The 24,387-nt window shown below is 43.0% G+C and overlaps 2 protein-coding genes across 6 annotated transcripts in view; both read left to right on the forward strand.

Annotated features, from left to right (window-relative positions):
* Positions 1-6,401, forward strand: part of ehmt1b (euchromatic histone-lysine N-methyltransferase 1b) — a 28,744-nt gene extending 22,343 nt beyond the window's left edge. For all 5 annotated transcript variants that reach the window (XM_014128384.3, XM_014128386.3, XM_014128383.3 and 2 more), the window contains exons 18-27: positions 69-173; positions 322-476; positions 659-820; positions 1,034-1,178; positions 2,170-2,247; positions 2,333-2,448; positions 2,683-2,769; positions 2,928-3,006; positions 4,203-4,378; positions 4,598-6,401. In XM_014128384.3, coding sequence (XP_013983859.1) covers positions 69-173; positions 322-476; positions 659-820; positions 1,034-1,178; positions 2,170-2,247; positions 2,333-2,448; positions 2,683-2,769; positions 2,928-3,006; positions 4,203-4,378; positions 4,598-4,775 — 1,281 coding nt within the window. In that variant the 3' untranslated portion in view covers positions 4,776-6,401. The remainder of the gene's footprint in view (positions 1-68; positions 174-321; positions 477-658; positions 821-1,033; positions 1,179-2,169; positions 2,248-2,332; positions 2,449-2,682; positions 2,770-2,927; positions 3,007-4,202; positions 4,379-4,597) is intronic.
* Positions 6,402-12,565: 6,164 nt separating this feature from the next.
* cacna1bb (calcium voltage-gated channel subunit alpha1 Bb) overlaps positions 12,566-24,387 on the forward strand; it is a 222,509-nt gene continuing 210,687 nt past the window's right edge. Inside the window, exons 1-4 of the mRNA XM_082958138.1 lie at positions 12,566-12,835; positions 16,732-17,004; positions 18,817-18,922; positions 21,775-21,914. Coding sequence (XP_082814264.1) covers positions 12,696-12,835; positions 16,732-17,004; positions 18,817-18,922; positions 21,775-21,914 — 659 coding nt within the window. The 5' untranslated portion in view covers positions 12,566-12,695. The remainder of the gene's footprint in view (positions 12,836-16,731; positions 17,005-18,816; positions 18,923-21,774; positions 21,915-24,387) is intronic.

Below are 24,387 nucleotides of genomic sequence, written 5' to 3' on the forward strand. Positions count from 1 at the left end.
CAGGACATTGAAGCAATCCCATGCTGTAGGGGCCCGTTGTTAAAGCTATGATGTGTTACTCTCTCTAGGACGATGGCGGTTGGACGGCTATGATTTGGGCAACAGAGTATAAGCACCTAGAGCAGGTGAAGATGCTGCTCAATAAAGGGGCTGACATCAACATCAGGGACAAGGTCAGTAACTAGGGTTAACCGAGGGTCTTCATGACCTCACACAAGCCAAACTGTTTTTGTTTCAATTACTTTGTTTCAATTACTTTGCTCTATCTTGAGTTTTTTTTTTTTGTCTGACTTGAATTTGCTAACTGTTGTCTGTTTGTAGGAGGAGAACATCTGTCTCCACTGGGCGGCCTTCTCTGGCAGTGTGGAGATTGCTGAGCTCCTCCTAGAGTCCAAGTGTGACCTCCATGCTGTCAACATCCACGGAGACTCCCCTCTGCACATCGCTGCACGGGAGAACAGGCTCGACTGTGTCACGTGAGTGGAGGTTGAGGGGAAATGACTCTGGTGATTCGGCAATAAGTAATAGAATCTCCATCCTACAGCACTGCTGTGGCTGTAGCCTCCATTATTATAACCGAGGCTGTAGCCACATCAGGACTATTCCATCTAGTACACTTAAGTGATGGTGTTGAAGGCTATGATCTGTGGCCCCTCAGGCTCTTTCTGTCTCGCGGGGCGGATGTCAACCTGAAGAACCGTGAGGGGGAGACGCCGCCAGACTGCTGCAGCCACAGTTCCAGGGTCTGGCTCACCCTGCAGACTAACAGGAGGGTGAAGGAGGCCAGGTGCAGCACCCAGGGGGAGAAGGTCCTTAACAGGTAGAATTCCTCGATCGCCGTCTCTCAAACTTTCATGCATTTCTCACACGTTTACATTTCTGATGCTCTGTCTCTGATCACGCATGGTACCCTTTTCTACCCTTTCCTCTCTACTTGTGGCTACCTCTTTTTGACCGATTGTCAAGTATATTATAATATCCACTGGGACCTGAGCCTCCAACCTTTTGCTGACCAGTACATCTTTCACCACAGAGACATAGCCCGGGGGTATGAGGGAGTTCCAGTCCCCTGTGTCAACTCAGTGGACAGTGAGCCCTGTCCGGATAACTACAAATATGTCCCAGACAACTGTGTCACCTCCCCCATGAACATAGACAAGAACATCACACACTTACAGGTGGGTCATGTGACTGGATAGACCAGGGGTCTCCAGTAGCTCGCAGCCCACATATGAGTAGCTCGCCAAACAATTCTGAAAGTACATGCAAATTTCCACGTTTTCCACAGCAAACTGTCATAAACAAATATCAACACCACAAGCTCCCAGGTACTATCTAATCAACACATTGACATTATCCCAACCCTAGTTAGGTTTGGCTTTTTAAGCCAATATTGGCTAACACAATATCTGCCAATTTAATTTCCAGCACTATTACCTGTCTGTCTGTGTGGTGCACGTGTTTGTCTATCACTCTGTGTGTAGCCAGTTGATGTGATAACCGTCTTGAGGGTCGACAGAAATACTTTCCACAAAACCTTCTCAATTAAATGTTAACTGCAAAGTAGGCTTACCTGTCAAATGTATATCATTTCTAAACTTTGCCATGAAATGAGTACAGAACCATCGCTAGATCGGCACATTCCTCACTAGATGCGCAATTTAAATTGCCAAATGCACAATTAAAGGGGAATTGCACTCAATTTATTTTAGATGAAAACACATTATCTTCTGATGTGCTTTAAGCATGGGCAATTTAAATTGAACTCAACATCCAATTTCGTTGTTTCTCTATGAACAATTGTAATTTTAAGAATGGAAAAACTAAAATATCAAACCTGGAAAAATACATTATAAATATAAAACATAATTTAGGGGAACAATATCAGATTTCAACTCCCCCTTGGAGTTGTTTATGAACCATTATTTTACCAGGTATATTGACAGAAAACTCTTGTACACGAAGGACCTGAGGAAGAGTTGCAGAGAAGAGAAGAATGTGCCTGTTTGAAAGCTAGGATAAAAATTGTAGCGCTAGACATGCTTCATTTTTTAAACGTAGCCCTCATTCTAGGAAAGGTTGGAGACTCCTAGAATAGACCATCCTATAGTTGATCATACTTGATGACCTGAAAGATTAAATGACCATCTTTCTCTCTGCGATCCACAGTACTGTGTGTGTAAAGACGACTGCTCCTCAAGCAGCTGCATGTGTGGCCAGCTTAGCCTGCGCTGTTGGTATGACAAGGTAAGGCCGAACACTTCAGTATCACTATTGTTGACAAAGTGCTGGTCTCCTATGATCGTCATGTCTGTTCCATGACCTTTCTCAGGATGGTCGTCTGCTCCCGGAGTTCTGTCGTGAGGAACCGCCCCTCATCTTCGAGTGCAACCACGCCTGCTCCTGCTGGAGAACCTGCAAGAACCGCGTGGTGCAGAACGGACTGAGGTACCTCCAATTTCCTGTCTCTACATTCAACCATATTTTTACAACCAAGCCAACACTCCTCAACCCTATTGATGATAACATTTAGATCAGAAAAAATGTCTTTCAGTCAAACAGCAACCACTCATTTGGAAGTTGTAATGCATCTGACATCCCAAAATGCATGTCGGGATAATGTGTTTGCGAGTTGAATGTGCTGTTAGTACATCCATACTGAAGGAGTTTGTTTGTTTTCAGGGTCCGGCTCCAGCTGTTCCGGACCAGTCGTATGGGCTGGGGGGTGCGGACACTGCAGGAAATTCCCCAGGGAACCTTTGTGTGCGAGTGAGTCCTAGACATACCCCTTTCACAATGCGTAGTTCGGCTTTATTTTACCGCACCTTCAAGTTCTTAGATGACTTCCCATTCAATGTCACCTGTGCATGGTGCTGCATTGCTATTTGTGGGGTTGGTGGGTCCCTGACCTCACTTCCTGTCCACAGGTACGTGGGGGAGATCATCTCTGACGCAGAGGCAGATGTCAGGGAAAACGACTCCTACCTGTTCAACCTAGACAGCAAGGTAGGGATCAGTGCTCATGAATCTCATCAAATCTTGCTGGCTAACTTTAGGACAAATCTGAAATGTAACTAGGTATCTCAACTTAGACCACTAATTGTAGTGGGATCTGCTGTGCTTTGCAGGCAGATTTCAATATGTTACCCAGTGATAAATTCATTGTATTCTTGTCTCCTGAGGCTTTTCCTGGGGTTGTTTCTAAAACACTATTCTACAATCATTGTTTTACTTTGTGCTATTCAAATCAAATTTTATTAGTCACATGCGCCGAATACAGCAGATGTAGACCTTACAGTGAAATGCTTACTTACGAGCCTCTAACCAACAGTGCAGTTTAAAAAAAATACAGATAAGAATAAGAGCTAAAAGTAACAAGTAATTAAAGAGCAGCAGTAAAAAATAACATTTACCGGGGGGTGCAAGTACAGAGTCAATGTGTGGGGACACCGGTTAGTTGAGGTAGTATGTGCATGTAGGCAGAGTTAATTAAAAGTGACTAGGCATAGATGACAACAGAGAGTGGCAGTGGTGTGGAGTGGGGAATGCAAAAAGTCTGGGTAGCCATTTGACTAGATGTTCATGAGTCTTATGGCTTGGGGGTAGAAGCTGTTTAGAAGCCTCTTGGACCTAGACTTGGCCCTTTGGTACTGCTTGCCGTGTGGTAGCCGAGAGAACAGTCTATGACTAGGGTGTCAGGAGTCTTTGACAATTTTTAGGGCCTTCCTCTGACACCGCCTGGTATAGAGGTCCTGGATGGCAGGAAGCTTGGCCCCAGTGGTGTACTGGGCAGTTCGCACTACCCTCTGTAGTGCCTTGCGGTCGGAGACCGAGTAGTTGCCATACCAGGCAGTGATGCAACCAGTCAGGATGCTCTCGATGGTGCAGCTGTAGAACCTGTTGAGGATCTGTGGACCCATGCCAAATCTTTTCAGTCTCCTGAGGAATAGGTTTTGTCGTGTCTGCTTCACGACTGTCATGGTGTGCTTGACCATGTTAGTTTGTTGGTGATGTGGACCTGCTCCACTGCAGCCCCGTCGATGAGAATGGGGGCGTGCTTGGTCCTCTTTTTCCTGTAGTCCACAATCATCTCCTTTGTCTTGATCTGTTTGATATCTCTGCCCGTGAAGAATTACCACTGCAGATGATGCAGAACCTGCTTTTTTCATTATGATCCATTTATGTGTGTTCTTTGGTCGCAGGAGGGTGACGTGTACTGTATCGACGCCCGTTTCTATGGCAACATCAGCCGGTTCATTAACCACATGTGCGAGCCGAACCTGTTCCCCTGCCGGGTTTTCACGGCACACCAGGACTTGCGCTTTCCCCATATCGCATTCTTCACCTGCGAGACCATCAAGGCTGGGGAAGAGCTAGGGTAAGGGTCATATTATATGCTTTACTTGACGAAAGATGATGTTATTACCAGTCTTTGGAATTTATTACCCTGTATGTATGTTTAAGTTTGTCATTCTATGTTTAAGCCTTTCATCATTTCTTAGACAATGCCTTTGTTCTCCCTAAAATCAAGATTAGGATCAAGCTTGATTCTAGATTCATCTAACTCGCTCTTTCTGTCCCAACCCTCCTCTCTCAGATTTGACTACGGTGACCATTTCTGGGACATCAAGGGGAAGCACTTTAGCTGTGAGTGCGGCTCTCCCAAGTGCAAGTACTCAGCGGCGGTCATTGCCCTGCGCCAGGCAGACAGCTCGCCCCAGGACCAGCAGCCCAGCACCCTCCCTGATACCAGCTCCTCTACCACCCCCTCCTGAGCCCACTCTCCCAGCCCCACAAATAGGACTTCCAGGCCAGCAGAGACGCGTCTCCATTCCCCCCCAGGCCCTGAGCCGTACATCCCCAGACGCCCCACCTCCACCCCCAGGTGGAACCATCACCAGAATGAACCTTCAGGCCCATCACTGAGATCAACAATCAACCCCACAGAAACCCACCTGCTTAATGTCTCATCCAGCTCTTACATCACATCCTTACCAGCACAAACTCTGAACTTCCACTGAAACGGCCCCTCAGTGCAGGACACATTGGACAGGAAACAAGTCTGTATGTTTGTGTGTCTGAAGTGCTACAAATAAAAATGTTGGAGAAAAACGACCTTGCTATGAGCCTGGCTCTTGTTTTGTTGGTTCCAATTGGAATTCTCAAACCTGCTTTGTGCTCCATCCTGGACAGTTATAATCTGGGTAATGGTGTTTCCTAACCAGTGGTCTGAATCAAGTTTGTACTAAGCAACAATGTATATCTATTCATGAAAAACATTTTCAGTGTGAAAGAAATTTGTAGCATGAGCGCCCATACCCCTCAAATCATACCATAGAAATGAGCAATGTTCATGCACAATTTATAACAGTTGACGTATTTACCTCATGCTATATTTTGATTGCAAACGGGACAGAGGACTTAAGTCACAAGCGTATGTTTTTACTGGACTTCTTCTCTTGAGCATTTCTACAGGAAAATAATGGTCAGTGCTAGATATCAATATCAACGATAAATACTTTTTAATTATCACTTTATATTTAAATAATAGTTTTAAATCGAATTTTCTATACAGAATAACATCAAGTGAGGTGTATTGTATGCAGAATATCAGGTTAAGGAAAGAACTATCGATTTAAAGTCAACAAGGACACTGACCAATCATCTCACTGTTCTGTTCAGAGGGGGCAGAGTAAAGTAGACATTGTCCAGTAAAGACTCTTGCAATCTGTTTTGACCACACAGGAGTGGCAGATAATTTTCTCAGTTATTTGGCATGAATTCTTTTTCAATACAATGGTCCCTTTCTATTAGCTATTTGTCTGCTGGAAAGGGTGTATATGAAGGATGGTGTGACATTCAATGGCCAGACTAAGGGTGTCATGATTGAGGATTCCGGTGCACAAGTGTTTAGGTGGGAGTTGTCTAAGCTGTACAGTTTGCCATACTGTACCTGCAAAATTAAAGCAGATGGATTTTTTTGTTGTTAAATCTGCAAGATTTTTAAGCATGTTTGAGGATGACTCCCTCTTCTGAACATTGAGTCAAAAATATTAATTTGCCACTTCTGGCGCCATTAAATGGGATTGAATGTTAATCGGGTGAGACTCAAGCAATGGTGCTGACAAGGTTGTATTTTCCTTTTATTCATTTTGAATTACTCACCAAGTGAATACAAGTTGTAAAATAAGATAAAGCAAGGTTTTCTTTCTTTTTTACATTTAAATGTACCTCCAGTTTTCTAACTGTAGTTACTGTAGTTATCCTGTTAATGTTGTTCCATGATTTCATGTTGATGGAAACCAACACATTATTCCCATGTCTTTAAATGTGGTTAGTATGGTTAGTGAATATTGTGCACATTTTCAAATGTATGAAAATAAAAAGGTTCTAAAACATGATTTGCTTTCTGTTACATTTATGGACTGTGAAACATCTGCCTAATTGGTTGTATCTTTTTTTTCAATAAATGTACTACTAATGGATATGGCTGGCAGGTTTTATTAACAGTGCAAAATGAGGGGGCGCACTAGACAGGTTCCAGTGGATGAGGGGATCTGGAGGAGAAGATAGGGATATATCAGCCACATCCTCCAAAAGCCCCCCTCCAACAGCACCAGGCTAACACTATCCTGGAGCACACAAAGGAAAAGGGGCGCCCGAGAAACACCTGGAGGCGGGAGCTTGAGGCAGATACAAGGGAAACCGGGATGGAATGCGCTGGAGAAGACCAATTTGCAATGGCCTATGCTCCCAGAGGAGTGATGGGCTTATGGGCTGCTGCTCCAGTTTCAACTGTTCTGCCTGCGGCTATGGAACCCTGACCTGTTCACCGGACGTGCTTGTTGCACCCTCGACAACTACTATGATTATTATTATTTGACCATGCTGGTCATTTATGAACATTTTAACATCTTGACCATGTTCTGTTATAATATCCACCCTGCACAGCCAGAAGAGGACTGGCCACCCCTCATAGCCTGGTTCCTCTCTAGGTTTCTTCCTAGGTTTTTGGCCTTTCTAGGGAGTTTTTCCTAGGGAGTTTTTCCTAGCCACCGTGCTTCTTTCACATGCATTGCTTGCTGTTTGGGGTTTTAGGCTGGGTTTCTGTACAGCACTTTGAGATATCAGCTGATGTACGAAGGGCTATATAAATAAATTTGATTTGATTTGATGTAAAATAGGTGTTTTGTATTTAGTGAGTTTTCATAAGAATTTCAGTGGTTCCTTATGTCCTCTGGCAATAGAGCCCCACAGTGGACATGTCATAAAACCTAGCAGTCATTTTTCTTCACCATTCATTTTTCCCATAGGGGATTTTAGAACTTCTTCAAACAAGGTCTGTGTTTCCTATAGGATTTCCCTAGTGTGACGTTTCGATAACCGCGTACATCTTTCGGACAAGGCGACTTTTATCAATATATTCGGCTCAATTTACTCTCCGATTCGAAAATGCTAATTAGCATCATAGTGGACATCATGCAAGACATCAAATCCTTGCAAGCTCCTGCATGTCATCACTAGCACACCTTTGCTGTCAGCTAGCTAGCTACTAGCTACCTTGATCCAAAACGAAATATATCGTTTTTTATATATTGTTCCTTATTTTATTTAACTAATATTTGTTGTCTTATGGATTTGGTCTTGTCTCGTACAGAATACTATCCTAGTAGCAGTCAGATATGTACAATGTGCCATGACCACTAGATTAGATGATTATTAGCAACATAGCCTCATTTTATAAGATCCTCTTCTCCTTCAGCCGGTGGAGGACCATATTTAATCCTTCATCATTTCTGTAACTGCACTACATGACCAAAGGTATGTGGACACTTGCTCGTCAAACATTTCATTCCAAAATCATGGGCATTAATATGGAATTGGTCCCCTCTTTGCTGCTATGACAGACCCCACTCTTCTGGGAAGGCTTTCCACTAGATGTTGGAACATTGTTGCAGGGACTTGCTTCCATTCAGCCACGAGCATTAGTGAGGTCGTGCGCTGATGTTGGGTGATTAGGCATGGCTTGTAGTCGGCGTTCCAATTCATCTCAAAGGTGTTCGATGGGGTTGAGGTTGGGCTCTGTGCAGACCAGTCAAGTTCTTCCACACGATCTTGACAAACAATTCTTTATGGATCTCACTTTGTGCACGGGGGCATTGTCATGCTGAAACAGGAAAGGGCCTTTGTCTAGAATGTCATTATATACTGCAGCATTAAGATTTCCCTTCACTGGAACTAAGGGGCCTAGCTCAAACCATGGAAAAAAAGCCAAACTTTACAGTTGGCACCATGCATTCGAGCAGGTAGCGTTCTCCTGGCATCCGCCAAACCCAGATTTGTCCGTCGGACTGCCAGATGGTGAAGCGTGATTCATCACTCCAGAGAACGCGTTTCCACTGCTCCAGAGTCCAATGTTGGCGAGCTTTACACCACTCCAGCCGACACTTGGCATTGCTCATGGTGATCTCGTGTGCGGCTGCTCGGCAATGGACACACATTTCATGAATCTCCCGACATTGCTTCCAGAGGCAGTTTGGAACTCGGTAGTGAGTGTTGCAACTGAGGACAGCGGTCCCGTTTTGTGAGCTTATGTGGCCTATTTTTTTAATTTATTTTTTATTTTACCTTTATTTAACTAGGCAAGTCAGTTAAGAACAAATTCTTATTTTCAATGACGGCCTAGGAACAGTGGGTTAACTGCCTTGTTCAGGGGCAGAACGACAGATTTGTACCTTGTCAGCTCTGGTTTGAACTTTCAAACTTTCGGTCTATCACTTCATGTTGTTGCTCCTTGATGTTTCCACTTCACAATAACAGCACTTACAATTGACCGGAGCAGCTCTAGCAGGGCATAAATTTGACGAACTGACATGTTGGAAAGGTGACGGTGCAACCTTGAAAGTCACTGAGCTCTTCAGTAAGGCCATTCTATTGCCTGTGTTTGTCTATGGAGATTGCATGGCGGTGTGCTCGATTTACACACCTGTCAGCAACGGGTGTGGCTGAAATAGCCGAATCCACTGATTTGAATGGTTGTCCACATACTTTTGTATATATAGTGTATATGAACGAAGTGACATCAATTTCAATTAATGGTGTCTGCATGCACTGCTGTATTAAAGCAATTCAGAACTAACTTGTTGACATGTTCTGTTGTAGATTCAAAGCCCGATTAACTCATTGCAGAACGCATCCATAATCATGAATGAATAAGCATATTTATTTGACAAGAATGCACCTAGCCACCCATCAATCACGTAAAACACCTGAACTCCAAAAATTACATTGTTTTAAAGAAATCAAAATAGTACACAATGCATACATATTTTTATATATAACATATAAACATCTGACTTTTAAGTGAAGATCAGAGAAACAACAGGATGTGTAAGGTAGGTTTAATATAAAATACTAGGTCAACAGACTCAAAACAAGGAAGCCATGCTAAAATGCAGCTATATCAACACCCTTCTTGTCAATTTAGGTCCATGTTGCTGCTGTTAATGTGAGCAGCACATTTACCCCTGCATTCAGTCACCAGAATGAGCAGGAGGACAGCATTACACAGGTGAAAAACAGGTATCAAAAACCGTACACAACAGTTTTAAATGTGCTACTGAGTCTAGATGTTTATCCAATCAGGAGAAGAACAAGTGAAGGAAGCAGTATAGGGAAAATGGGTATAGGTAGGGTGGGTTTATAGAGATAAGATAGAGAATTCCAAAATGTCAGAAGTTGAGGGACCATGGGGCATAAAAGGCATAGTGTAGAATAAGCGGTAGTTAGAGGGATGGTTGGCCATTGAATAATCATAAAATGGAGTGCTGGTGTGCTTCTGTACCCCTTCTAGGTCATTGTCACAAATATCCGGCCCATGCCCAGTCATACTCAGGTTCTCAGCGTGTTTCCCTCGACATCATTCTGTCTCAGTTGCAGCATTCAAATCGTAGTCATCGTGTGTTGTGAATCACATTACAGACGATGACAGCATTTCCACAGATTGAGCCAAACATAATACAACGTAAGAATTGAGAACAGCATTTTGTTGACAGCATGGTGGTTTACACTGTCTACTGTGTGTGAATGATGGAAGAATCTTACCTCAGCAGTAGGTCCATCTGAGTTTGTGTGGTCACTTAGGCCAGCACATCAACCGGTACTGGGACCACTGGAGACTTGGGATGCTTGCTCTCAAAGTGCAAGAAGTTAACAATCTCTGGCTTAGATTGAAATAAAAGTTGACACATGATAAAGTAAGAAACAAAGTACTACACATCAAAGACTACCACTCAGGCCAGTACAATAGCCTACATATGGATAGGAACCTATAGGCACATACAGTACAAAACAATACTACTCACCCGGCAGATGGGGCAGGTGTGGACCAGTGTGCTGCCTTGGCTGCAGTCTTCTGGAATATACTATCTGCAATTAAGGGTAAATACAGGCAAATATATTGCAAAAAGTCACATTGTCGGAGAGAGATTTACACGGGTATCAAAATGTCACGCCAGGGTAAGCCTACACGAAACACAGCCCTTATTTTAAGTGTTTCTAAAAATCCCCTATGGGAAAAATGAACCGGTGGAACAATGATTGGAACCATTTCTGTCTTTGACTGCTAGGTTTTATGGAAATTATGACTCATACTGTGGTACTCTATTAGCCTCTTAACCTCTCTTAAGCTTGGGAGGAGGTGGTTTAGCAGGAGTTAGTTTAGTTGGAATCATGCCCTAATATATGGGTGCAATGCCATGTGCTGCTCTTCCATAGCCTCTGGACTATTATAGCTGAAGACTGAGTAAACATTTTTGTTTATGCATTTTTTTATGCCTTAACATCATCCATTTCACTATGAATCTCCTTACTTCTGCCTTTCTTTTCAGATCTCAGCTGTCATTGATTCCCTACCCGTATCAGAGGAAGTAGACAGTTTCCTAAATGATTGATGTGAATGTCATTGCTGTATTTTAATGAAAACCCCATAATGCTGCTTCTCATTCTGGTTTATTATTGTTCTTCTATGGCGATTTATTGAGTCCAGAGAGAGATTGTTTTTTCCACTCCTTATCTCACCTACCACCAGCGCTTAGCTAAAGCAACTTCAAACCCAGCGTGCCCTCCATGAACCGAGCAGCAGGGTAGTTTGACTGACAGGCTCTGGGCCAAGCTGCTAAGATATTTCAGCGGCTGTGTAGTGGCATAACTATGGCTGACACCTCCCACACTCCACTCCCCCATAATGAATGCAACCCTTCATTTTTTTTTTACTGACAGGTGGTGGTGGTGCAACATTGAGAGCTGAAAAATGCACACTAGAATGGTTGATCCCATGGAACTCAGTTGTTTATCTCTCCGATATCCCTGTATTCAGAGATTCGGAGATAGGCCTTGTTAGCTGGCTTAGAAAGGCTCTGATGCTTGAACTAAACATTTCCCCCTGAAGAAACCCACCAACGAGAACATGTCAGGAAGTGACTCTGATTGTGCACCAGCAGGCCTTTTAGGTCCTTGAAACGAGACGATGATTGCTCCCTTCCTGATTACCGAGAAAGAGGGAGAGAAGGCAGAGTTGGTAATTGAATCAGAGGATCATTTTCTCCTTCTAAACTGAAGACATTTGGGCTGATAACAAAGCTCTTAATTAGCAGAACAGGAAACAGCCTTTCCGCTTTCCGTGGGGGCAAAACCTTTTGGTGCCCCCAGTCCTTGTGCCACGTAGAGAAGCCCCTGTAAGCAGGCAGATACACAGTAGAAGTGAAAATGTGCAATAGTTAGTTGGCTTGCTTTTGTAGACATTTCATATTTGTTGCCTTGGATACAGACACTACGGTTAGTGAGGGAGCGGCGATCCACTGTGGTTTATGGTAGGTGATCAGGATTCTTGAGTTGCAAAGATTCCCTTGACGTCGCATCAATGATGTGACTTGTTTTATAGTGCTATCTCCTTTTCCCGCTGCCTTCCTCACACCTTAACACTGCTCTCCTCCACTTGCTTTTGTGTCACACGATTCACTTTTTTCCAACTCTGTTTGTGGTTCCTTCTATTATTTATCATTGAATAAAATGTGGGTTTGTATTGGGCCTTCTCTGATGGGAAGTGGTAGGCTGTGAATCTTGGTGAACAAACACTGCTCCTTCAAATCATGATTTGGACACTAAGGCCTACATCGTGTACTAGCACATCACATTCAGCCATTACATCGTGTGCATTCTCGCCCAATATTAGGCTAACAATAAATCCAATTGAATGAGGTAGACAAGTAGGCATAGTGGATGAGCGTTGCCTTTTATGAGCAGGTCTTGGGCGAGTTTGCTTGGGACTGACTCGAACGAGGAAGGAATAGGACAGGCCAATAAAAAACGGCAACAAGACAAGATGATGCAACAAATATCTGTAGACCCTATCTAATGAAAGAGAGGAACAAAATAATATACCTGGTCATTTTAGAGTTAGCTATGCTAATAAGAGATATAATAATGTTATATTTGCATAAAACCATAAGGTGACATTATGCTTTCTTTTACTTTGTGAACCCCACAAGCCACATTCGACACGTGGAGGATGCTGACTTTAGGCGCTGACTATAGCTTGTCTCCCGAAAGCATTCGTCGACGACAGGCTGTGATAAAGCGGGAACTCTAAAGAAACGGAGAGCATCGACATTGACCCGTCATGGAGAGAGCAGCAGATGAACGGTGGGCTGACTCAACAGTATGATGCCGTCCTGCAACTTGACGAGAGAGCAGCTTCAGGAGGGAGTTGTGGCAAGCGTAACATCATTCGTACACACGCAGCCCTCAATTGTACGCCATGGTCCAAGTCCAAGAGGTAAAGTTGATAGTATTGGTCTTTTCAGACCAGGCTCGGTCTGACCTGAGGAAGATAGCCTCTATATCAAAGTTCAAGTATCAAGTATCAAAGAAAGTATCAAGAACAACAACAACAAATCACCGTGCGCGGGATATGTTGTTTTTAAAATCACTGAAAAGGTTACTCATTCCATTTTCGCTGTTGCAATACATAAATACAGCCACCAGAGGGATCAAAACCTCACTCAACTCCTGATGTACAGAGAGCTACAGCTCAAACACAGGGCAGGAGTTATTACACACTATTACCCACTGGCATTATGCCAATGCTATTCATATTTAGACGTTTCTTTCTATCAACCTAAGGGAGTCTGTTCTATTTGATTCATTGCGACATTGAGCTTATGCCATATCCAGGCGGCAGGTAGCCTAGCAATTAGTGTTGGCCCCTTAACCGAGAGGTCCTAGTTTGAATCTAAGAGCAGACAAGGTGAAGAATTATGTCTGTGCCCTCGAGAAAGGCACTTACAGTGCATTCAGAAAGTATCCCCTTTTCCACATTTTGTTACATTACAGCCTTATTCTAAAATTGATTAAAATGTTGTTTTTCTCCTCATCAAGCTACACACAATACCCCATAATGACGAAGCAAAAACAGGTTTTTAGAAATGTTTGCAAATGTATTCAAAATAAAAAACAGAAATACCTTATTTATTCAGGCCCTTTGGTATGAGACTCGAAATTGAGCTCAGGTGCATCCTGTTTCCATTGATCATCCTTGAGATGTTTCTACAACTTGATTGGAGTCCACCTGTGGTAAATTAAATTAATTGGACACGATTTGGAAAGGCACACACCTGTTTATATAAGGTCCCACAGTTGACAGTGCATGCCAGAGCAAAAACCAAGCCTTGAGGTCGAAGGAATTGTCCAAGACAGGATTGTGTCGAGGCACAGATCTTGGGAAGGGTACCAAAAAATGTCTGCAGCATTGAAGGTCCCCAAGAACACAGTGGCCTCCATCATTCTTAAATGGAAGAAGTTTGGAACCACCAAGTCTCTTCCTAAACTGGCCGCCCGGCCACACTGAGCAATTCGGGGACAATGGACACTCTGACAGAGCTCCAGAGTTCCTCTGTGGAGATGGGAGAACCTTCCAGAAGGACAACCATCTCTGCAGCACTCCACCAATCAGACCTTTATTGTAGAGTGGCCATATGGAAGCCACTCCTCAGTAAAAGGTACATGACAGCCCACTTAGAGTTTGCCAAAAGGCACCTAAAGGACTCTCAGACCATGAGAAACAAGATTCTCTGGTCTGATGAAACCAAGATTGAACTCTTTGCCCTGAATGCCAAGCGACCCTAAGCACACAGCCAAGACAACTCAAGAGTGGCTTCGGGACCAGCCTCTGAATGTCCTTGAATGGCCCAGCCAGAGCCCGGACTTGAACCTGATCAAACATCTCTGGAGAGACCTGAAAATAGCTGTGCAGCGACGCTCCCCATCTGACAGAGCTTCAGAGGATCTGCAGAGGATGGGAGAAACCAAGGAGACTCGAGGCTGTAATCTCTGCCAAATGTGCTTCAACAAAGTACTGAGTAAGGGGTCTGAATACTTTCAGAAGGCACTGTAAGCATCATTTCTCCAGGGTCACTGTTGATAAAGTCAGACCCTGGCCATGACCACACTCCCCGAGGGCATCTAACGGAGAGGGGGATATGCCAAAAAACATATTTCTAATTCAAATATGCGTATTAATACACACTTGTACATTTGTGAAATAGGACAAGTATAAGCACCCACCAAATTATTATCCTTATAGTTATCTTATAGCAGGTCAATTAAACACAAATGAAATATAGGCTATGAAAACCTGAATTCCAGAGGTCTTTGAGGATGGTAAATCAGGGTGATGCCAAGCCTGCACACAGTCACTGCAAGCCACTCGGAGAGAGATAATCTCCTTAACCAGGGGGCATCCAAGCAACGCAAACAGTCTTTTGCTCAGGGGGACAGACCGACCATGGCTGCACAGAAAGACCCTCCAGGCCACTACCATCCCACCCACAGTCCCTAGTTGGGAAACACAGGATGACTTCCCAGGGAATATATTCATTAGTGGGCTGTTGGGGGAGGCTCATAATTTAGTTTGATGTGAGTCAGTGATAAATAGCTCAAATATATATACAGATGCTCTCTGCTCTGATGTGAGCATCAGATGACTCTGCATTTACCATAATTGACACAGAGCCTCTTTGACACTATTTGCGCTGTAGCCTATCAGAGGTGCATGCCCTCTTGTCTGTAGCCAGTATAGTTTCATATATTTTACATAGATATTTTTTTTTTACCAGAATAAATTCAAATACATTGCATTCGTTAGCTTTCAAAAAAATGATGTACATGATGCAACTAATCTCAAAGCATGTGATCTTGGTTAACCACAGACCCCTCCTTATGATTTCAATCAAATCCATTGGATACACTAATTATCCCTATAGATAATGTGATTTGATGAACAGCTGCCTATAGAATGTGGAGTATTTTTATTACAAGCTCTAGAACAGTATTCTCTCCCATCTACCAGTGTTAGGAGTTTTGAACTACATGAAGTTCAACTAATTTAACTACATTTTGATGTAGCTTGGTGGTAGTTCTTTTTCGGTATCAGACGTGCCTGCCTAATTCTCACTTGAAACATCGTTTTGTGTTTAATAGGTTAAATTACACACCATATTAACGTAGGACCCCAGAGTGATCTAACCTTTCAATTTGTAGTGTATGCCATTTTAGATTTACATAGGAACATTTTTCACGAAGTATTTTGGATGTAGTGAAGGATATAGCTTTGGTGCAGTTTAACTTCCAGTGTTCAGTAATTGGTAGCTTTGTGAGCTATGTTTTCAAGGTAATGTTAGCTTCCCCAACACTGCCATCTACACAACACAACAATGGAACAAACATATCTATGACTTTAGTAGTTTAGCGCGTTTGGCCTTACCACCTTTTCATGTATTATACGTGTTTATTAATGCAATGTTTAATCGAATACATTACAATATAGCTATTGTTCGGTGCGTCCTTGCTGAATAATTCTTAGAAAATGTATGTTATCTTTTTTTTAAACATTTTTTTTTAATTTTTTTAAAAATTATTTATATATATATATATTTTTTTAAATGTATCTTATCTGTCACTCAATCCGCGATGCGCTCCTGAGCAGGTCGAGTTGCCGATAGGCTCATTTTTGTCACATGCGCTGATTGTTAGGGACCAGTGCCTACTGGATTTGTTACATTTTACACAGCGAGCTATCAGGTGGGAATCGGGAGGACACAATCCCGGATTGGTTTATTGTTTTGTTATTTGAATCGATCCTTTACACGGGCAGACGAAACAGAACGATTTTCTGTGTTCTTCTTTTATTCTGGAGACAAACACTACATTTTCTGCGGGTCTTTCAACTGGTGTTTGTTTCAACATTGACAAGATGTTGCCAATACTGAAAAAAAGACGCGCGTGTGTTTCGTTTAGATATTTTTCCTGTCGTGGCTGCATGATCTATTTACGCGGTGCCGGCAGATATGGATGTAATATGTGGAATTAATCAGATAATTGGAATTAATTGAATCATTTTTTATTCGATAGGTTGAAGTGCTTCGTGCACACATTGCTCTTGAATCCAAACTTTGTTTTTTTAATTGTAGAATTTCTTTGAGTATTGAGTGAATGGAAAGGACAAAAAGGAAAGGATTTACCCAAAGAAAATCGATTTATTTTCTCAAAACACAACGCACCATACACACAAATGCAAAGCTGTGGTCTGGCTAAGTGTGCTTGTTGTGATGGTTCTCCCCTCCATTTCCACTGACAACAGTTTGGATTTTCATTGTTGGATCTGTGGGTTTCCAGAATGGCTCGCTTCGCAGAAGATCTACCCACCCGCTATGGAGCTGGAGGAGGAGGCAGAGGTGCGCCGGGCGCAGGCAGAGGGGGCGCCCGAGCAGGTGGTCCTCCAGGCGGCCAAAGGATGTACAAGCAGTCGATGGCTCAGAGAGCCAGGACAATGGCCATATACAACCCTAACCCAGTCAAACAGAACTGCTTCACTGTCAACCGATCCTTGTTCATCTTTCGAGAGGACAATCTCATTAGGAAATATGCTAAGCGAATAACCGAATGGCCATATCCTTTCCAAACCCCCATAGGTAAAACAGCTGTCATCACATTGCATTGATGTTTGTTTTACATATCTGTCCTTATTTGACAAACACACTGGTAGATTTTTATTCAGAAACATGACAAAGGGAGTAGAGCATGCCTTGTATTTAAAGATTTGATTGAAAATGACCCCCCAAAAAATAAATGGCCTTTGTCACCATTTCAAAGTGCACCTGTCAGTGAACTAAAAAAGTCGATTATTCCATAGGAAGTAGGCCGATGTCTATTCTGGTGGAGATGATTAGCTCGTTAACCTTGTGTAACCCCTCGTCCACCTGTCGCTTAGCGTTCCTACTAGCTGGACACGATAAAGGCTTTTCCTCTAACGATAGTGTTTGGATACAGTTCAAGGACTTAATGGAAAGATGTCTATAGGTACCATGTAGGCTAAAGATTCACGAATTGTGCACGACGGTCTGTCACCTCCAAAAAGGTTTGGTTGTGATCAGCAATTGCCAACGTGTCAACAATCATACTCACTATATTTAGTTTTCCGTTTCTAAGTGCGAGATTAATGTCTAGAAATTGTAGATTTTTCGATCTTTCTGAGCTTGCTTTCTAGAGTTCGTTTCTAATTCCCCTTCTCTGTCTTTTATTTCTATATAATCTCGTTTGCACATTGCCTATTTGTGTGTTATAGCAGTGTCGTTTCAACTGTTGCTGTTCAGATGGGTCCGTTTCCATGGTAAGGTGAGTGCTCAGTGAGTTGGAAAGGAGACCGCTGGCTCTGCGCTTGTAAAACGCCTCGTCTTGATTCGGAGCTGCTCGGGCCTTCTCCATGGTCCTGAATTTGCCCACGCTCACCCCGCCACATCACCCTCAACCACAAACCGCGAGGGCTGGAGAGAGCCGGAGGGCGCATGACAAACGCAAACAGACAGCTGGATCTGTTGTGTAGGCGTCAGTGAGAACAGAACTCTCCGAAATGCAATATAATAACAATGGTTGTCAATGTATCTGTGCCCTCAATAAGTTGAAATAAACGCCATGGCAATGAATAAAGGAATGAAATGAGTAAAGAGGGCAAAACCACAATACGTTATTGTGGTAAAACACATTCGCTCAACTAAAGGGCAGATTCCCCTGTGACTTTTCCTATGTGTCCACTCATACGAGGTATTGGCAGTGCAATGCGTTTCTTGGGCTTTTGCGAGGGGCAATGTGCGGTGTTCAGGCTCCTGGCACCCCTGAGCAAACGATTCTAGATTGATTGGTCGATGGGGCCAGTAAAACCTCCCCACTCATCCACGACTGGCTATTCCACAAAGGCCTCCCCAGCGGTGAATGACACGAACATGGATTGTATAATGAATAAACCGTAAAAAACGGATTGAAATGGTCACCCAACTGGAAAGATGTTGTAACCCAAGTATAGCTGTGGGATTAGCCTACCATCTTGTATTTCTAACCATGTCTAAGTCACACAGCATTCAGAAACATTTTTGTCTGTTTTACTCCTGTTCAGGCAATGTCATTCATTGGTTAAATGAATTCAATCAGCCAGTAAGTTCCTAAAAGCTGAATATGGGTGATGGCAGGTGGTGGCAGTGGCACAATTAATCCATGCTCATTCTGCACACCTAAACCCTAAATTCTCACCAGCCTTTTGCACAGTCTGGGTATTTGCATGTCTTTTTAAAATCTAAATTATTCTTCAATAATAGATATATGTTTTACCACCATGGGTTAAGACTAAGATACTTACACGTTGGAGTTAAGTGTTTTTTATTGTGCATGAAATTCTCTATCATGACTTATGTTCCTTAACCTGCACACTCCGTTTGAGTACTTAATCCTGGCCACCATCATCGCCAACTGCATCGTACTGGCCCTGGAGCAGCACCTACCAGCCAGCGACAAGACACCCATGTCAGAACGCCTGGTAAGAGTCTCAACACTCCTCCCTTTGGATGAGAACTAGGGCTACTTCCCAAATGGCACCCTATTGCAGTGGTCAAAAGTACTGCACTAAATAGGGAATAGGGTGCCATTTGGAATTTACCCTATTACTTTCTCTTTCACACTTTCTCTGCCTTTACTTAGTTCTCCGATTAATATACTTATACAGTATTGTCTTTTGTTTGTTTTCTGTACAAGTGTAGAATGTTACTTTGTTATTTAGGTGATTTTCAAGAGGGAAAGAGGTAGTCAGACAGAGCAAAACAGAGAATTCGCTCAGAGCCGTTGCTCATTTATAGTCTTCCACGAGTAGAGCTCAGTGATGAGGGAGCCCAGTCATCCCTAACCTCCTCCTCTCAGTCAGAGGGCCCTGAGTACCAGACACACTGCCAGGCAGATGGGCCACCCGCACCTCTAGTCCATGGGAGAGCAGCACCCCTCCTCATTAGTGCCTTGGATCATGGCGATGCGTGTCTCCCTCTCCTCTCCTCTCTCATTCTGTAAGTCAGCCGAGCCTCACACTGAGTGGCTTTGATCCCCCCTTTCCCTCCCCAGGCCCTCTGTTCCCCTGCCTGCTCGCACACATATAGCTTAAACCCCTGTTTGAACTCAGCCAGTCGAGTCGAGTCGTTTAACCATTGCTGTTCTCCCTTTAAGCTGTGAAAGATTGAAGCCGGGAGAGGCTGCCGCGCAGGCCATGGGAGGATTGTGACACTGCTTCTCTAAAATAACATGACATTGTTCAGCATTTTGCACACACAGATGTGGTGTGAAAGATGTTGTGACTCCTGGGAGTCTTCTTTAGAATGGAGGAAAATGCAATAAAAGGCACTGCTGCAACAGCTTGCCGAAATAAAGTTAATGACCTTCAAATGCAGCCACCTGCTCCTGTTGTCTCCGTAATTGTGATGAAACATCATAAAAAAATCGAAAAGTTACTCGACACCTGAGAAAGTGATTAGTGTTAGTAGAGAGAGAGAAAAGAGATAACATTCCCCTCCTTCCTCCCACTTCCTCTCCAAGTAGGAGCATGTAATACAAGCTTCCTTGTAATTACAAAAAACAATGGGCTATTTATGGTCCAGGCTGAATATAGTGATGAATAGACTGTGGCGTGTCAGTTAAGTGGAGCTCCTGATAATAGAACATCAGTCGTTGTTCTTCAGATCCATCGCAGAGCTTTACCCTTGTGGTCCCATGTGGTTTCCCCTCTGCCCCTTCAGAGCCATGTACTGTAGATGGAGTGTTCATTGTTCATGAATATTTTACATCTATACATTATAGATGTTAACACAGTCTACTGTAAAACATCATGCATTTATGGATGGACCCCTCCAGCCATCATGTAAGGCTTGGCGTGGCATTGTTTTGTCTGCTATCTTTTTTTTTTTATAACAGACAGAGATGCAGAGATGTCAGTCTCAATGCTTGTCATTAGTGTCTTTCCTTACATTAAAGCTCTGAGAGCATCAGTACTCTGTGGTATTGATAGACAGCAGGAAGCCCAGACTCGGTTCCATTTCCTGTTACAGTGACAAATCAAACAGGTATATTATTTTACTTGTTGTTCATTGTTGTTAGATCTTACCTTAGAGCTAGTGAAAAGGTCACATGCCCTTTAACGCTGTTCTCAAGCCTGTCAAACTCGTGATTATTTGCGTTGGGAATCCTGGGTTGGTGGTTGGGGTCGTGGAGCTGTGGAAAAAGAGAAAAGGAAAGAAAGAGAGTGAGGGAGGGAGGGAGGTTAGTGTAAGTCGTGAGATATCCTCTGCTAGTGCCTGTGTGTGTAGCAGCGCCTCAGGCCTCCACTGACATGTTATTAATGGAAGGGAATGAAAAAGTGTCAAGTCATACGTGCCTGATCCAGCACTGCTTTGAACAAGAGCAAGAGTCATCCTAGCTGCAAATCGGTTTTTTGCCCAGTGAAAATCGTACTTTTAAAAGTTCATATTCTGTTAACTCATATACAAATAATGCTGTTGACTTGTCCTTACTCGTATTTGTGGCCAAAGCATAAATTGGAGAAAAAACACTTAAAAAAAAACACCTCAAACTTGTATCTCAAACAGATCATTTAAAAAATGCTTGCTATTTCCTCATTGAACATGACGTCTCCTCCATGAGGAGGATGAGCTGGCCAATCAGTGGTCTACTTGCATGAATATTTTTAATGACCAGTATTCTATTCACACTATTCTGTTGTTGGGGTACGCCCACACCATTTCAACACAGAAAAGTTGCTTTTTAAGTTACTTATTACATTTTTTTGGAAGGAAAACTATTTCACTCATATCGTGTAAGTAATTATAGGTTAGAGGTTATAAATCTGGAAACACTGGGCAGTTACTTTAAAGAGCTTCATACCATTAAAATGGTTTGTTCATGTTTTTAATGTTTCGTTAGATGCCTTTTGGAGACCAAAAAGCCTCATCAAATTATACTGTATTTATTCATTTTAATCATACTTATTTGCTATCAATTAGTAAGATTTGTTAAGAGTAAAATGTAAGCTATTATCTTACGTAAATGATAATGTCTTATGATGAATGCGTAAATCACACTGATAAAAAATGATGTCCAAGATTACTGTTGATCTTCTTGTGTAGGCTATATTTCATCCCCCCTCTTTCTTCCTCCGCTTTTCATCCACCAAGAGAGGGTTCTATTCCTTGACCCATTCTCTGGATGCTGGATAGAAAAGTGAAGGCAACCATCCCCTTTTCTTCTCTTTCAATCTCTTCTCCCTCTCTCTTCTGCCATGCTTCATTAACCTCTTTCTTACCTCTAACAAAAAGTTCTCTCTCCCTTGTTCCCTCTCTCTCTCTCTCTCTGCAGGATGACACAGAGCCCTACTTTATTGGAATATTCTGTTTCGAGGGCGGCATTAAGATCATCGCCTTGGGCTTTGCATTCCACAAAGGCTCATACCTCCGCAACGGCTGGAACGTAATGGACTTTGTGGTCGTCCTCACTGGGTGAGTTCTCGGCCTGCTGCGTGTGGGTGTGTGGGTGTGTGTGTAGATGGGATGGGATGGACGAAAGAAAGACGTTTTGTTCATGTGTATGCTTGTTTGTGTCCGGTTTATGGTTGTGTATGGTGGTGCGTTACTTATTGCTCCAATTGGCCGGAATTGTCCTTCACTATCCTACAAACGATCGCAAAGCAAACGAAAGTGACTTTCAAATAAAAAAGAAGAATTTTGTTGTAACAATGCAATAGTTGCTTCCTAAATCAGGTATCACAGTGTTTTTTGACATTTTGAATATCTGTTTTGGTTCTCCTTTTTCTGTTGCTAAGGCTCCGTGGATGCTTAGAGGTAATAGGCTAACTTGGCCAAAGGTGTAAATGAGTACAACTTCAGTGATACAGCACCATTTTTACTGGGTCATTGTTCCACAGTTTTGGATGGATGCTCTAAGTACCATAAATTCAAAGTCTGCGGGCAGCTCTTAAGTCTGGCTGGCCTGAGAGAGAGTGCCTGGCTAGTATGGAGACTACCAGCCAGACAGAGGGCTCTGGAGAGCAGTAATGGCTCTATCTCTGATTGAGCCACCCCAGACAGGGGTGAGAGGGTAGGACTGGCTATGTGGAGCAGTGGTGTAGTACCAACACCATATAATCACCTAGAAGAATTGTATCACACTCCACTGCTGTAGGGAGCCAGTGTTGCTCTTAGCCGGTGGTAACTGTTCCTTTGCTTTGTAAGCGACAAGATATTGTGTCAGCTTGGTGTTACAAGGAGTCTGAATGGGATTTATGGTGGAAATAATGGCCATTCCGGAAAGTCACTAAACAAATAAATCAAGCTGGATACTGAAGCCGGGAAGGAATGGAGGGAGGGAGGGAGGGAGGCTGTTGATGTAGTCTTCTACGTGTCACCCTCCCCTACACACGCACCTCTCCTAAGTCGGAACATCAGCTGTGTTGTCAGTCGCACTACTTTACTTTATTTCTGTATGAAATGTCATATCTGCGGTGGGCCCTCCAGCTCTGATCTCGCTTCAATTATGATGTATTCCATGTTGGTGTTCAGACACTGGCACAGACCAGAGAGGGGAATGGGGGATACTTAAAAAAATTAAATGTTTTTGTTTATTTCGACAGGGAGTCATTCTGAGACCAATGTCTCTTTTACAGATCAGCTCTCTAATTACAAAAATATGTACATCAAATACAAATAAGAAATGCAAAACAGAAATACAAAACAGTAATAAGGTCCTAAATCAGCAGTCTGAATTGCCCTAGAGGCACAAAAATATCCCATTGAAGAGAATTTGGAAGATTATTCCACAAGAGGAAGAGAAGAGTGGGGAGGAGAACAAAGGGATGAGTGGGATAGAGAGGAGAGGAAGATATGAGTAAGATCGGGAGGATAGAAGAGGGGAGCGAAGAGGATAAGAGAGGAGAGGAAGATATAAGTGGGATGAGGAGGAGAGGAGAAGAGGGGAGCAAAGAGGAGTTGATATGAGAGGAGAGGAGGGTTGTGAGGTGGAGAGGAGAGGGGAGGACAGGGAGGTACAGTATGAGTGGGAGAGAAGAGTTGATACGAGAGAAGTGGAGAGGGGAAGAGAGGAGAAGTGGAGAGGAGAAGAGAGGAGAGGGAAGGACCCCAGACAGAGAGGTCTGAGGCTCAGCCCTGAGGCAGAGTGGTTTTAACTTGGCTTGACACTCATAGTAGCTAAAAACACTCACATACATATTTACAAGCACTGATCACAGGCCAGTTTATAATTTTTCATCCTTTTGGTTAAATTGAGCATTTAAAGAGGGTAAGGTGAGTGATCATAATGAGTGATGAAGAGGTGAAGCTGATGAAAGGATGTGATAGAGGAGGATAGACTACCCTCCCTCAGATTAGATAGTACAGCTATTACAATCAGACAACTAGACCTCATTATTGTCATTAAAGCTGTGTTTTGCAAGATACATATTAGTTCATATGGTCCTATGCAGTTACTTAGCATTATTCATTATATTTTATGTGCTGTATCTCCATATGCGGTTCCCATGGCTGTGCTGGTGTGCAAAATGAAATAGACTTTGTCTAGCAGTTATGCTTGTCCAGTAACGTGCGGTAAGGTCGGTGGCTGGGTAAGCACGGGCTATTATCAAAGCCAGATTTACTCACAAAGAAACCTTGTTGAAGCCCAAGTTCACCATACAATAGATAGCTCCAACGACCAAATGACACTGTTCAACTAAGCTCAGCCATAGACCGATGTAGCGTCCACAGTAACAATTGATAGGTGGCACTAAAAGACCAATATATGGACACATTTCATCCGAATAATTCACAACACAAACTCCATAGCCTTTCACAATGGATTTACAATTCTTACAGTGATCATGGCTATTCCGTACACTAGTGTCTAGTGTGACGTGAAGTAGCTGGCTAGCTAATCAGAAATATAACACAACATCAAGGATACATATAGTTATAGCTAGTT

Source organism: Salmo salar, chromosome 11 (genome assembly GCF_965601325.2).
Source record: "Salmo salar chromosome 11, fSalSal1, whole genome shotgun sequence".
Lineage (NCBI taxonomy): Eukaryota > Metazoa > Chordata > Actinopteri > Salmoniformes > Salmonidae > Salmo > Salmo salar.